Here is a 15,940-nt window from a genome sequence, read left to right as displayed (position 1 = left end):
CGGCTGCTGGTGCACGCCGAAAAGTCCTCGCAACACGATATCGCCATCTCTGTATGGAGCCTGAACAGCAACATAGAAGCACAAGAAAATAAACAACTGGTAGTGCAACGAACTCATAGGAATACTCGTGTTTTCCCCGCTTACTTGTTGGTGAATCCAACGGATAGACATTAATTATATTTACGTAGGTGTATTTTGCTGATATGGTGGTGATCAGTAACTTTTTATGTTAGTTTTAATTCAAAATCAAATTTTACGCTATAAACAGCAGCCAATTGTTATCACTTGTGAGCTTCTAGCTCGCTGGACTAATTCATAAACTTTATGGTGACCATATGTTAGGAGTGTTTGAATTTAAAACGATCTCGGACTTTGTAATGCAAGCTTTATGGCAAACAAATTAAAACCATCGCTCTTAATTTTTCATTTTCTGTTGTTTTTTTTTCTCTATCTCTCTCTCAATTTCTTTAACAAGTCATCATATTGGAAAGAGCGAAAGAAAAACAGAATCATGGCTTTATTTGCTTTTCTAGCCTTACAGTTTGACGCAGTTGTTAAATGGAGCTGTTGCGTGGTGAATAAAGAGTAAAAAGATGATGTATCTCTATAGAACGTACTTCTTCAATGGCGTAGTTTCGAACTGTTTGTGCGAGAAAGTCTGCTAACTAGCTTTTAGCATCAAGTCGAGACTGAGGGGAATAGGAGTCGTCTCAACATGGCAGTAAATGGTGCCTCCACAAATATGAAACTTCCAGAGCTACGGAAATTTTTAAAGGAAAGGGATATTCTTATTTCCGTAAACGGTAAAAGTAGGAAAGGGGCAGAACTGCTTGAGCTTTGCAAGAACGCGGCTGAAATAGTAGACCCAAAACTTGAAAAGGAAACAGTGCAACGCGACGAGTTGATAAATTCCAAGATAACGTTGGCAGGAGGAAAATTACTTCCCCATCCACTTTCGCTTAAGTTTTGGACTCATGACTTCACCGGTATTCCAGACCTCAGGTTTCCCGATATTAACCATTGTCTGGTTGGAAAAGATGGCTACGATGAAGACTTTGTACGGTCGTATAAAAGTCTTGAGGGTTCTCGCTTATTTACTGACGGACATGCGGATGACCTGAAGTACCGCGGCATAATTGATGATGGCATTATACTGGCCAAAGTTGGAAATGCCGTGCAGAATTTCATCAATTCATCATTTTTCAGTACATCATCCATGAAAAGTTTCCGTTTCAATACTGGCTTGTTATTAAATTCGTTTCGAATTGCTTCGTTAGCAGCACTTTTTTCATATCATCCACTTGTTGAAGGTCAATGTCTGTTTGACAAGAAACAGTCACTTTGAACTTTGTTTTCCTTAAGGAAGTAGTCGTGGTCTTTCAGAGAAATATCAGTAGAAACGCGGAAAATTTTGGTGGCAAGTTCGTCTATGCTGTCATCGCTAGCGTCTTGTTTTCTCCCCTCATTCGACCTTTTTCGCGTTGATTTGGACTTCTTCGGACTGTTTGCTGATTAAATATTGTTGGAACCGTGCCACGTGCTAGCCTTTTAATTCCAGAAAGTGTCTTCAGGATTTGTTTAGTCTCGCAGTGTTTGGATCATACATCCAAGTTCTTGATGGACTTGAACTCCTTATCAGCGCGACAACCGAAGGCACTCCATTTCTTTCTTAGTCTCTCTTCGCCTGGAAACTAGAAAAAGTTGAGGTCCGGCCTTGTTTAGAGTTATTTACGACACAAAACTTCATATTCGACTTACAGTTACTCCGATCTTGCTTTAATTTCAAGATAAGCGCATATTCCCCTCGGCCTCGGCTTGGTGCTGATAATTAGTTACCAGACTATTTTGCACAGACAATTCGAAACTAGCCTATTACAACGCAATTTTTTACAGATAATCACGCTTTAAAAATTTTCAAATGTAAATACCACTCCAACTGAGTAGAACTTCTCTTTCTGAACTTGACAATAACTTGCATATTAATTCAAACGTACCTTCTTACCAAGAGGGTCTCCATTGGGTCACCCGTTAGTCGTAAAACGGCCAAAAATTTAGCCGTCAGGCGTAAAAACTGGCAAATTGAATAAGGAGATAGTTACTTCTTAGCTTCTATGAGGGAAGAGGAATTTTCTAACGCAGTTTCTGAAGACTTCCTGGTATGTTGTCATAGAGGAAGATTAAAAATACAAAGAGTCACTGATTCGCTCCTTTGATTGAATTGGCTACTTTAATTTGAAGTTAATTTTTATTTTCAGTTGGACTGATTTTCGCGCACATGGAATTTATTTTGCACTCGTAACAGAAGTAGTCAACTGAAAAATAAACTTATATTACAAAGAAGGTTATTACACATGTCAATTTCAGTTGAAGCGACGGGCCATTATTATACTTACAATTTGTATTCCATATGCGGCTAGTAAGCTTCAATGTACGATCGGTGGTGACACTTTTGAAATGTAAGTTGCGTAACGAACTTCTCGATTTTTAAATAACTAGTCGCCTGATCTATATTTGGCAAGTTGCGCTAAAATAATTAAATATTCACACAAAAAAATGACAAACGGCTTGAAAAATGCAAATCAGTCGCTCTATTATTCAGCGCACACTGGCCATTTGTCTTCCGCAACTGCAATGCTTCCTTTCTTAGCCATCGGAGAAGCAAAACTTCCTATTAAATAAGCCATCCTGCAAACATAACAGGGGACGATCCATACTAGTATTTCCTTGTGATTTTTATCAAAAGTCAAGTAATAAACATATTTGCAATACAGTGTCAGTTAATAACATGAATTTTCCTCCTTCATAGGTTCCATTTTTTTTATTTACGTGCATGTAGAAGTCTTTCACACACTTAAAATAACACAATTATTTTAAGAAAGCTAATTGTAAGATTCGGCTTCTTGATTAGAACTATCAAAAGCAGGGTTTATGCGTACACAAATTGAATGAACTAAACGAGAACTGAGTGACTTCTTGTCTAATGCTATTCGCATCGTTCATCTGCATCTCAAATCATACACAAAAAGTCTTCCTTTTTTTTCCAGACTTTATTTTCGTTACTGCTTAAGTAGCTAGTGTTCATAGCAGCGAAGATCACTCTCATCTCATGCAGTTTAATTATCTAAGCATCTGCCCAAAGGCTTGGCTAAACTTGGAAACATCATTGCGGAGACAAAGTGTTTCCTAATTAGCCATGCAAAAAGCATATGTTGCGGAAATACGTTTTTGCTGCTAAGAAAAAAGACAAGGCTTTTGCCTCAGGTCATAAATGCTCTTTGCTTCCAGTTCCGAAATAGGAAAGGAAATGGATGGACGAGGATATAAAAGGACTCTTTGCCTTGTTTAAGGGCAGGGCTAATATGTGGAAAGGAGTCCATGAATAGGGATAACAAAGAATAGGCTTAATGTCCAATCCAAGCTCAGATGGCAAAGAAATATTCAACCATGAGGGAAGATTAAAAATGCAAATGAAAAATGCAAAATGTCAGTTTAATATTCCGCGCTTTCGAAGCCATTTGTTTTCTTAAATAATGTTTCCTTCCTTGCCATCAAGGAAGTAAATATAAACTTCCCGATAACTAAGTCATCTTGAAAACATAAAAAGAAACCATCCATGGCAACTGTAAGTGCTTTTATGGCTTGAAGCCTATATTTGAAATGCAGTGCTAATTAAAAGCTTAAATTTTCTTCAATAATAGATTCACATTTCATTTTCTTAGAGGTCTATGGCAGACTCGAACAAAATTACCGATCCTAGGAAAGCTTATTGTACAATTCAGCTCGCTAATTTGAACTATCAAAAGCACGGTTTACGCGTACACAACCTGAACTAAACGAGAACTGAGCGACTTCTTGTTTGACGCCATTCGCATCGTTCATCTCCTGCCTAAAGAACAGAATATACATTTTGGGCAAAAATAGACAACAAAGGAAACCATACGAGCTCAACAGAGTTGTTACACAATCCACAACAGTTACATACCATCCATCTATGGACAATTCTACAGGGTGATAACAAAGCAACGAGAACAAAAATATGTACATGGAAAAGGCGATTCGTTTGGCCTCGCTGAAATTTTCAGGAACTTTCCTAATCTTAAAGGCACAGAATGACGACAGAAGCATTTGGAAGAAAATATAAAAGCATGTTGCTAAGAATAGAGATTTTCCAACTGAGCTGGAGTATGCCTTGCATTCGTCAAAGGTGTAACGTTTCGGATAGGTATGTTGCATGTTGAAGGGTGGATCCAGAAGCAACCATGGCATCAACACCGACAACAGTGGAACTAGAGATGCTATAACAATCCCAACCTGTGCCTTGTTAGAAAGAGAAGCGAATTCCAAACTGGTCATAATGGGAACCTGAAAAGCACTGGAAATAAGCAACACCTTTACCAATAATGTGGAGAGACAGATGTTATAGGTCAGATAACGTAACGGGTATATGATCTTGCAAATTAAATTCGTGGATAAAAAGACATTTATAAATGCCAAAGACAATAAGGACAGAATTGCGAGTAAAAGAACAACGCTAAGTTCTCGATTGGAAGCCTTGACAATGGGACTATTCCAGAATTTATAGAGGGCTGCCAGACAAAGCAATGTAACCACTACACCGAGCGTAGCAAAGGTAAGAATTAAAATTCCACTCGCACTACCATAACTTATGTTGGCGGAGGGTAAAGCGACACACTCTGTCTTAGCCTGGTTAGACTTTGTTCCGATGGGGCATTCACTGCAGCTTTCAGAACCAGCAGATGGGCTGATGGTTCCACCAAGACACGGAAGGCACTGCCAACAACAAGGTGAGGTAAAAGATTTTCTTGTTCCTGGAGGACACTGTTCCGAGCAGTCAGATTTCGGAGGGCGACCAGAAGTAGTCGTCCAATTCAAGGCCTCATGAAATATCAAGCGAGTTTCGTTCCTCTTTGAAATTTTCCATTCTCCTATCGGCACCGTTTTTACGCTCTCGACATCTCCATTGGGTACTTTTTTAAAGCTGAAAATGTCGTAATACGCCCAACCCCTGTCACCAAATCGATCAAACTTGATTTTTCCAGTTAGTCCGTCAAAATTTACTCTGCCAAGAAGCTTCTGCACGTCAGAACTACGGGCTATCTGCAATTTCACCCGATCTTTGGTCTCGCTAAAGCTAAAATTTCGACTGAAAATATCTAGTGCATGTGCCGTGGCATATACGGCGTCGATGATGCACGGAACATAGTAGCTGTAGCTTTCCATAATCAAGTCGTTAGAGCACTGCTCAATTTGGCGATGAACACACTTCTTGTTCTTCAAACACTTCCATATTTCGCTTGTACTGAAGCTCCTTTCAGGAAAACTTTTATTGTCTCCCAGCTTGACAAATATATCTTTTAAATGTTCCTTAAAGCCAGAGTCACTGAATGCATGGAATGCGAATCCTAAAGAGCTCTCGAGAATACCTTCTACTAGCTGTGTGGAAGTTGAAGGAGCATCGCTCAAAATCCACACACGTCCAGTCAGGTTTTGCCTTTGAATCTCTGCCAAAAACTTTGTTAAGTAAATTTTGGATAACCATAAGATCACAACTTTGACATTGTCCATCTGTTTAAGCTTTCTAACTATGTTCGAAATACTTAGATTCAGACTTTCGTGGCGTACAAACTCCGTCAAAGCAATACAGAACGAGTTTTTTCTTGACCTACTTTCGCTAACTACTGCCCATGCTCCATTTCGTCCATACGAATCATCTAGTCCAACGACAGCAACATAACTCCAATTGAAGTGTGTAACCAAGTCAACCATCGCCTTTGCAAGAAAAGTATCCGAAGGCACTGTTCGAAAGAAATGGTCATAGGTAAGGGAACTAAGTTCAGCACTAGTAGCTGATCCACTTATGCTCGAAACATTGAGCATTCGAAGAAATCCACCGATGAATAGCGCTGTGCTAGATTCGGTTGGGCCTATTAACGAAATGATGGCTTTCTTTCTTGTAGCATTTTGGCTTAAATTGACGCAAGAATCAACAGTGAAAAGTTTGTAAACAAGTCCTGCAGCTTTTGAGAGGTTTCCACAGTAATCCCTTATGTCATATCCTAGGGAAATATTAGAAAGAAGACTTGTGTCGTTGTTTATTCGTTCGATTGCGAAGATCATGGCCTGCATGTGACCAAGTCCTCTCAAATTTATCTCTCCGCATTGGCTCCCTGGCTGGTCTGCCGGCTGGTGCACGTTGAAAAGTCCACCCAACATAATATCGCCTTCTCTGTATGGAGCCTGAACAGCAGTATAGAAGCAGAAGAAAAGAAACAACTGGTAGTGCAACGAACTCATAGTACACGTCTCTTCCTTTTTTAGTTGTTAGTGAACCCAACGTATAAACATTTGTACGTTGATGTATTTTGCACATATGGTAGTGATCAGTAACTTTTTATGTTGATTTCAATTCAGAAACCAAATTTTACTCCACAATGGTGACCACATGTAGGAAGTGTTTAAATTTAAAACATCTCGGACATTGTAATGCTAGCTTTGACAGTTTGACGCAGTTGTTCAATGGAGCTGTTACGTAGGGAATAAAAAGAGAAAATTTCAATATATCTATAGAACTTACTTCTTCAATTACAACGCGATTTTTTACAGATTAACACGCATTGAAAACTTTCAAATGTTAATACCACTCCAACTAGTCAGAACGTATTTTTATGAACTTGAGAATAATTGCATATTAATTCAAATGTACCTTCTTACCAACAGTGTTCAAATAACTTCCAGTAGAATATACATTTCTCTAAATTATACCACAGGAAGTTAATTGGAGTATTACTCTGCCCAGATGACACCATATGTTTTTCGAAACAATGTTTTCTAATTTTATCGGAGAAGCTAGCTAGACCTTCCGCTGATCAAACCATCCCGTCCCGTTGGACGAATGAATTTTCCTCAATAACAGATTAAATTTTATTTAAACACAACAGCGACAGCGGCAATCCTCTTGATTGCCAGCTACTGATATTCCTAAATGTGAATAAAAGATCTAGAAAAATATGTAAATTATCCATGAAACAAACAGAGAGTCAGTGTCAGTATCCATCAGACTTCTCCCCTTAACATATTCATTTACCTTTTTACTAAGATCACACGTTACGAATCGGCATTTGCTAACTTATATAATGATCGCAATCTTCAAGCGTTTAACGCAGTCGACACCATTTCTTTGTGCAACGCAACGCAATCCCAAAAAGGCCGTGACCTACACGCGGTAAAATCAGATACTAAGAGAAAAAGAAAAACTGACTCCTTCAAGTTGGTTAGCTGCCTACATTTTAAGGTAATATGTGGGACACAGATGACGCCTCTACGGCTTGGCTTGGCACATTTCAAGTCATTGAGAATTTAACATACATTTAATAAAAAACTCAATTCATATCCTTGTGTCAACTGCTGCTGACAGTTAACTGTTAACTGTCACGGACTGGATGAGCAGTGCGTTGTTCGGCTTCTTCCTGAACAGTGACTGTGTACGAATAAAGTACTCCACTACAAAGGACTGCGATGATGCTGGGAACGAAAAATACCATAAAAAATTTCTTCTTATTATAATATCTCAGAATCAATGCGATGAACATCATGCGAGAGACTTTCACATCTTGACGCAGTCAATCATCTTTCCGGCAGAATTGACTGACCAGACCGATCTACTAGGGGTTATTCTACTGTTATTGCGATATATGGCACTGTGGTCCATATTGCACTGTGCCTCATATTGTACCGTGCTTGCATTGTGCTACCTTTCAAGGACATACTGTGGTGCACAAACGCTTAAAACTACGAGGACCTTAATTTTTTTTGCAGGATGCCATCCATTTTATCAGTATGGTTGTAATTTTAAAAGTTCTGTTTTTGAAAAAATTACGTCTAGGCGGAAAAATTAGAGAAAGAGGCATTCGTCGCCTACAAGCACTTAAAAAAAACGTTTTAACTCGAGATCACTGAGGCCAGCATTTTTTTGCCGAATGTCGTTCGGCTTTGTTATGAAAAAAAGTGTTCCTTTTGAAATTAAATTACAATACTCTCGTTTGGTTCCTGTGGCAAAAACGTCAAAGCGTGCTTCCTGTTCCTGCAAAACGTGGCGTGAACCGAAGCCATGAACATGTCACTCACAGGTACCGTTGTAAGGATTTAATACATAAGTTCAACCAGCTGCGTCTCAAAGACGAGCTTTAAAACCTGTTTACACTAGTCCTAATCTCAAAATACTTCCTTAGCTACACGGCTTTACTAATTAATGATAAATACTAGATCAGAAAAAATACATAATAAAATGAAAAGGAATCATCCATTTTACCTCACAGCCATGTTACTGTCAAGGGTGACATCGAAAATAAACAGTGACAGAAACGATATGGCAACCTGTGGAGTAGTAGAGTTATCCAAGTCCTAACTATCATCGATCAATTGTTTCAACGAAACAATCGTGCACCGATCAATTCTGAAGGTTCAACATCCACCCCCCTGGCGATCTACGGGCATTTGACTATTGTCTTTACCCGTGGGGTGGGGAATTTAAACCTTGCCCGGCTGGGGTGGAGAATTTGAACCGGAAGTGTTAAGTCTTCCCAGCGGGATACAAGTGTTTTATCTTTAAATAAGGAGGTGATTAAAGGTATAAATTCACCTTCGTGAGCGAATGGCTCGGCAGAAGAAAAGGTCTACAAGGTCTAGATTTTAAGGATTGGTCCGTGCGTAGAAAGCCATGATTTCTGAGTTTGCCTATTACAAAAAAAATGAACATCACATCCAGCTCCTGGAGAGGTTGGGGCAAGAATTGCACAGACCAGCCTTCAAAAGTTCAAATGCCCATGCAGGTTGTCTGGGAGGAGGGGCGGGGGATGGGGGTTGAAGTTTCAAATTTTATTGACAAATTTTTTTTAGCAAATTATTCATTTTCTAGAAGGAAGGGGTGAGGAGCAGAATTAATCGTATTGGGGGAGGGGGAGGGATGTATCCGCTTAACTTGGATCAGTATAATTAGTTCCAGGTCCACAGAGAAGAGTGGCAAGTGGCGAAACCCAAAAGATTCTGAAAATACTTTCAGTTATTCCTCAAACGATAACCAACTCTTGTACCGAAGTTAAATACGAAATTCGTGACGCTGCTTGGATTTTCCTGTTGGTGCATGAAAAGCAAAGAGGTCACGAACAAAAACTTCAAGCCACTTCTGCTCTGAAGTCAAAATATTTGCACTCACGCGAACAAAATGAAGACTTTTTTCCCTCTACCTCCCTAGATCGTTATTTGAAGTTTATCCGAAAAATCATTAAAAACAGTTTATCTTCCTGTTTTCTGTTTACCTCTATCATCACGCTCACAATAATTTTTTTGGCTCAGACGCTAGACCAGGACTAAGTAAAGAATGCCTAGGTATTGGAATCTAAATTGTACTACTGACCTTATTAAGGCTATCAATTATTCCCAATGAATAGGAAACTTCTGTATCTAACAGAGACACTCTTATCAGCCCAAGTGCTGCTCCAAATATACCACTGAAATAAAATATACGAAGAGGAGAGCTGCAACAGTTATTTTGTTTCAAAAGTGACACTTTAACCCTCTAACTCTCATGAGTGACCAAAACAGAATATCTCCTTACAATATCAATACAATATCAAGCAGACAAGTGATGAGAATGAAAAAATTTATGTTAAGTTAAGGATTATTAGTTAATCCAAAACCAAATTCTCCAAACTAACATCGCAAGAACTACATGTATATAGCAGACAGTAAAGATAATTACTAATGAGATCTTAGGAGTTAAAGGGTTAAAGAGTATTAGCTTTCACTTAGATTTTGGTAATATAGTCTGATGATCAACACTGTAGCTACAACTACCTGCATTGCATTTAGGGACTCTATGCAAAAGACTGCTTACCTTCCCATGCACCCAAGGTGAAAGTGTGTGGAATATAGGAAAGGAAACTCAATTATTTTGTAAAGTTCACCTGCACAAAACAAACAAAACAAAACAAAGTCAACTAAAATTTAAAAAAACCCATAAGCTCATCTCATGTTTCTATAATATCCTTGTCATCATTGTTTTCTGGGTGTTCTGAACAATCTATTTTATTGTGTTACTTGGGAACAGCTCTATAATCAATCAATTGACAGAGGGATACACTGGCTACATGCAGAGGGTTATGGTGAAATGTGGAGGCAGGGAGCCACAAAGGCTGCAGGACACAAGTATCATCTACAGAAATCTACAGAACTCCACCCAGAGAAGTACAAATGAAGATATCACATTTAGCATTACGTCAAACTTGTCTATAGGTTTCAAAGTGAGGCCAGACAAAAGACAATTCCACCATCCAAAAAAGTGTAGTAGGCATGTGACATTTAGCATGTATATACCTGGTAAGCCTGTGAGAATGCTCTCATTAGTGTCAGGAAATGAGCATCAAGGTCCCTAGGTTTTGAGCCAATAAAAAATGGGGAGCCAGTGTGAGAAGTCCACTCCCCCAATAATTAAGCTCCCTCTGCTTAATGCTTTGAATCTTTGGGGGGTAAGTTTCTGAAGAAACTGTAATGTTGCGTCAGTGGGAAAATATAACAGGGTAATTTAGATTTGTCAAAGAGTTGATAATGTAAATTGGCCATCATAAAGAGTTTCAAAGCTGAAAATTTGAGCATTAGCCCTTTGTCGGGCTACTACCCTAACGGATTTGAATAGTTTGCTCAAAGTTATATTCAAAAAGAGTTTCTCTTCTTACCTGTTAAAACACTGATTCCCATCAAAACAATTACACTGTGAAAAAACCACAGAAGAAAAATATTAATTCAATACTATATCTCAATTGAATACCAGCCCTAGACACAACATCAACAATAACAAGAAAAGTGACAACAACACCAAACTCAAGGTGCATAATTACTGTAGGAGCTTAATTTCCTTAAAATCATCAGATACTTGATTCTGATCTGCAGATATATAGATGCTAATGCAAGTCCATTACCAGTCACAAATGTAGAACATGACAACATAAAGAGACCATGATACACTGGAAAAGTTGCCTTAGACTGTATAGACTGTCAATCATTTTCACAGATCAAAGAAAAATTAGGAAGAACAAGACAAAAGAAACAGGAGCCAAAATAACAACAAAGAACAAAAGCATCAATGAAACTTATTAATAAGAATCAAGATTTTCACTGCATAGAGAAAAACAATCAGCAAAAGACAATAATTAGACAAACCTCACAATAGCATTGTAGAATAATTTATCCAAGTCATTTAATGAATTCTTATTTTGGGATTTTCCATAATATACATAAATGGCTGGAATGAAAGACAGAGAGACATGAAATGGTCACCAAACAAGACAGTTGTAATTTTATTACTATTTATATAAATTACAAAATCATCTGGTAAGTTAATAGAATACTCCTAATATCTTACAAACTTGGAAATTGGCTATACTAAATGAATCTATGAAAACAAACTAGATATATTCACTGACTACATGAAAAAAAATACAGACCCTTGTTTCAACCAAATCAATAATTTGAAACACACATCCCAAATAAAAAAGGATTAATCTCCACAAAACTTCAATGTAAAAATGTTGGAAAACAGAAAAGCCTGCCTTAAAGTTAACCCTTTAATTCCCATGGGTGACCGATACAGAATTTCTCTTTACAATATCAATACAACATCAAGCAGACAAGCAATGAAAATATAGAAAACTATCAACTTGGGGATAATTATTTGATCCAATACCAGATTCTCCAAACTAACATTACAAGAACTGTATATAGACAGGAAGGAGAATCATTTATGAGACCTTGGGAGTTAAAGGGTCCATCTAGCCAGGGCTTATTCCAGTTTTTGTGGCATGGGGTGACTTAGAGTACTGCCACTCCCACTTGGATTATGCCAGTCCATTGCAGGTTACTCACAGCCCCATCCTCTGCCATTTCATCAGGGTTTTCCAACAGCTCTCTAGTACTCATTATAAACCTAAATTTCTCATCAATACTTGCCTGAAAGTCCACAGTGAATCATAAGCCATTTGTATCCCATCTGATCAAACTAACATGAAGTGAAATACAATGAATGAATAAACCCTTGTCTAGGACATGCAAACATTTAAGTTCCACACATGTAACTAATTAATTTTTTATATTAATGTTTTTATATACATATTTACAAGGGAAAGAAGAAAATAAACTCAGGTATATAAAATTACCTGCACATCAGTTCCTGCAACAGATACTGTTGCAATAGCTGTAAATATCAAACTGTAAAGGAAATAAAATCCAATTTAGAGACAGCAGAATTCTTATCAAAAGTCTTATTCCCCCTGCAACCCCCCTAGCAGCATTTGAACTAAAGAAGATTGATTTGTTCAAATTCCTGCCCCAAGGCAAAAATTATAGTAAACTATTTACTTTTATACATCTCCAGATTTAACCATAAATCACTTGTATTCCACAGAAAATACTTGACACTGTGTAAATTCTTCATCCCAGCCAGACAAGGTTCAAATTCCCCAGCCCTGTTCATGGACAAAGGTCAAATATGCCAGGGTTGCCCAAGAAGGGGGGAATGTTGAAGCTTTCACATTTTCAGGATAAATATTTCAAAAATGCAATAAAATATTTGAGACAGAAGCAATGTATTATTGTATGGATCTGTTTGAAAAGTGGGTCAATGAGGGCCTGAAAGACAAAATTAATTATGATCATAACCCCACCTGAATTGTGAATTTGTTGATGGCTCCTAAAGAAAAAAGGTTTTGATTTCTTATCAATAAATTTTCTCTTTCAAGCCTAAAATACTTAATGTATACAAAAAAAGTATTTGGTTCTCTAGAGCCAAGAAGTTCATTAAAGCAGGAAAGGACTCCCTCTCCCCACCCCCCCCCCCCCCACCCAAATAAGATACTACTCCACTGTAGCAGGTTATCACCTCTCAGTATTTGATCGGGATTAGCAATTTTCTGGTACTTCTTTAGTCTGCTGGGTAAAAGAGACAAAGGGAGAGTCATGAGTCTTGCTCTAAAACACAACACAACGACTCTTCCAAGGCTTGGGCATCTCCCATACCAAACTGGGACTGATTACCAAATGATCAAATATACCCTACAGTGATTATTTATAGCCTGCCCAGGACTTTTGCCATGACCTCTTGATCCAAAGGAGCACAAAGAGCCACTACATCTCCAGAGTGGTTCAGGAGTTTGGATTTTGGAGGAGTTTGGATTTTATTATTTAGTACATTAAGTGATCCCTACTTTAAGTCCTCCTCCTGCCACTTTCAGGGAATTTTTTGCAGTGTAACTCTTTCAACATGTTAATGTTTTATATACCCCACTAGTGCTTCACCTGTCAAGAGGGAATTTCATCAACCAATTTTTTTGCATGGAAGAATATTAATTTTGTTTCCCTCTTTGTTTGTTTTCTTTTTGTTCAATGGTGTGGTATGAACATTCATGTGTGAAGTGATCATTATTTTCAATGATAACATCCATGTGTATTTCATTTTAGGTAACTGTTGGTGAGCTATTATTAATAGTGAAAACAGCTGGCAAGTTGGTTTGGGTTGGCTTGCAACAAGGTGCTCTCCTAGTGATCACAAACAGTTACCATTACCTAATAACAAATTGATGAATAATGTTGCTTCCAACTTAAAAACAAGAGCTGCATTGTACATTTCATAGTCCAAGCACTCACCTTTTTAAATATGAATGACTCTAATAATGCCACCAACAACGTCTTTAAGTAACACATGGCACAGAAAACTGGAACTGGCTGTTTTAGGAAAAGAAAGATGGGAAAAAAGAAAGTTTCCCATGTTTGACCACAAAAACGTCTACATAGGAAACGTTTGAGATATGCATGTAACCATTAACTCTCAAGGTGTCTTCTTTCAACCCTTAGGACCCTAACATCATTATGCATATTCTCCATACTGTTCTCTAGACATTTCCTAAGAGCTTCTTTAGTCAGTGATCAGCTACTTGGGGTGATATGGTAAGGAGAAATTAGATGCCACTCACTCTTAGCAGTAAAAGGGTTAAGACTCCCATTTAACACTGACAGCAGAAGAAACAAGTCTTGAGAAGGGAAGTCCCTGTGAACTGACACCTACACAGGTGACAGGTAAGAAAGAAATTGCACAAAACAAAGCCTGATACAGCATCAGCCTCATTGAAGTGCAAACTAAGCTTCCCAAATATTAGATAAATTTTAAGTTAGAGACTAGGGATTGGGTCAAGACTGGCTGAAAACAAAAAAATTTCAAGGCTTCTACATTTCCTTTAGAGGAATCTGATCAGTTTATCATTATTTGAGGGGATCAGTTCAATATTTGTTATTGACAGATCAGTATGTGATCATCTCATTTATTTCTGATAAACACTTTTATCACTGACCAGTCTTGACAGAGCAACTGATCCTGAATAAATTATTCCACTGTACAGCACTGAAGCAGGCAGCCATGATGCAAGAGTGGTGCTGAAATAATGAAATAAAGAATAAATTTAAGAAGGAAAGCAATACAAATTTTACAAGTGCATGTACAAAAAACACAGCTTTACACCAAAATGCTAAGGGGGTGTGTGAATATATAAATGTAGTAACATAAATAACACCAGTTATTATCAAAATTAACTACAACTCCTCAGATGTACCTTGTGACAGGTAAAAAGGTGATTTCAATGTATCCCAGAACATTCAAAGAAAGTAGCACCATGGCAACAGTTCCAGTCTGCCAGCTAAAAAAAAAAAAAAAGACAAACAGCATTTATTTGTAGTATGTAATATTATTGATTGTCTCTCAGAGGAATCACATATGATGTGAATCATACATCACTGGAGAGGAGGGTAAGAGAGGCCAGAGGCAAGACTATTTCACAGTGAAAATGATTATTTTTGGAATTAGTCTTCCTCTTCTAAGTGAGATGATCATTTCAATTTCCTTATACTATTTATACCAGGGGTAAGGAAATCATCAGCCACAGGAAGTTACTGGTTATGATTGTCATAAGTAACCAACAAAGAAATATCTGTTCGGATAGTTTCTTTTCACTCCAAGATCTCATTAGTAATTCTCCTTACTGGCTGACATAAATTGGAATTATTTTGATGGTATAATTAGATAATTTAGTATTGGATCGATTACTGATCCCCTCGTTGATATTTTTCTTTATTCTTATCCCTTGCTTGCTTGATTTTGTGTTAATGTTGTAGGGAGACATCGTAACTTGGTCTCTCTTTGGAGTTAAAAGGTACAGAACGTACATGACATGTACGTGATAAGGGTTTTTAAGGCTCACCTTTGAAAAACTGTTGGATAAGTAAACCTCAGGTCTGATAAAACGTGCTGCGGATTACAAACGGACGGAAAAGTGTCAATACGGTTTAGCTGATTTTATTCTGTGAACGATCCTTTGTTGACGAATCTTTAGGGAAAAAGCGAAGATAACCAGCCCTAACTGCATGTTGCACTGACGTTTTACTTGAAACATTGAGATAACAATCGAATTTATATCAAATATAAAATACATTCCAAACAACAAAAATCGGTAACCTTGTTCACTAAAGTGGTTATGATTGAAAAAACACAAAGTCCTATTATAAGACTTTGCTTCCGCCATGTTGTTGCCATCATTTTGGAGACTATCCGCTGCTCAAAAATATCAGGGAAGATCTCGTATAATTTTCCCGGCGATGAAATCCATAGCATATACAATAATATTTCCTAAAGATTCCTTGGCAAAATTTCCGCACAGCCCCATACATCATTATACATCCATATATGGGGCTTTATTTTTCAGTGTATCACCAGTAAGATGTACATGCATAATTAAGTATGGGGCTGTGCGGAAATTTTTCCGATTCCTTTAAAAACGTATTTCTTTGGCATACGAGATAAGATGTGGGTAGTTGTAAACAGGAA

At 37.8% G+C, this 15,940-nt stretch overlaps 2 protein-coding genes across 6 annotated transcripts; both read right to left on the bottom strand.

The window, feature by feature from the left end:
- Window positions 1-3,783: 3,783 nt before the first annotated feature.
- On the bottom strand, window positions 3,784-6,315 carry LOC136280661 (extracellular calcium-sensing receptor-like). The gene has a single exon (XM_066166297.1). The coding sequence runs from the start codon at window positions 6,313-6,315 to the stop codon at window positions 3,784-3,786; it is 2,532 nt and encodes an 843-aa protein (XP_066022394.1).
- Window positions 6,316-7,369: 1,054 nt separating this feature from the next.
- On the bottom strand, window positions 7,370-15,885 carry LOC131775940 (UDP-N-acetylglucosamine transporter TMEM241 homolog). 5 transcript variants are annotated; one of them, XR_010717485.1, is made up of 14 exons: window positions 15,572-15,885; window positions 15,318-15,364; window positions 14,673-14,756; window positions 14,415-14,496; window positions 13,714-13,791; window positions 12,735-12,760; window positions 12,228-12,279; window positions 12,022-12,070; window positions 11,236-11,317; window positions 10,752-10,786; window positions 9,914-9,983; window positions 9,434-9,527; window positions 8,330-8,754; window positions 7,370-7,542 (listed from the first exon to the last, which is right to left on the bottom strand). XR_010717485.1 is itself a non-coding variant. In XM_066166868.1 (14 exons), exons 1-14 carry the CDS (start codon window positions 15,725-15,727, stop codon window positions 7,443-7,445), a joined length of 1,020 nt encoding a protein of 339 aa, XP_066022965.1. In that variant the 5' UTR covers window positions 15,728-15,885; the 3' UTR covers window positions 7,370-7,442. The 5 variants fall into 5 exon arrangements, 3 of the variants coding, with proteins under 3 accessions (XP_066022965.1, XP_066022967.1, XP_066022966.1); XR_010717486.1 differs by having other exon boundaries at window positions 8,660-8,754; XM_066166868.1 differs by having other exon boundaries at window positions 8,330-8,394.
- Between the last annotated feature and the right edge of the window lie 55 nt (window positions 15,886-15,940).

This window comes from Pocillopora verrucosa, chromosome 5, assembly GCF_036669915.1.
Source record: "Pocillopora verrucosa isolate sample1 chromosome 5, ASM3666991v2, whole genome shotgun sequence".
NCBI lineage: Eukaryota > Metazoa > Cnidaria > Anthozoa > Scleractinia > Pocilloporidae > Pocillopora > Pocillopora verrucosa.
Note: the sequence above shows the minus strand (reverse complement) of the source record. Positions and strands in the feature narration are given on the sequence as shown.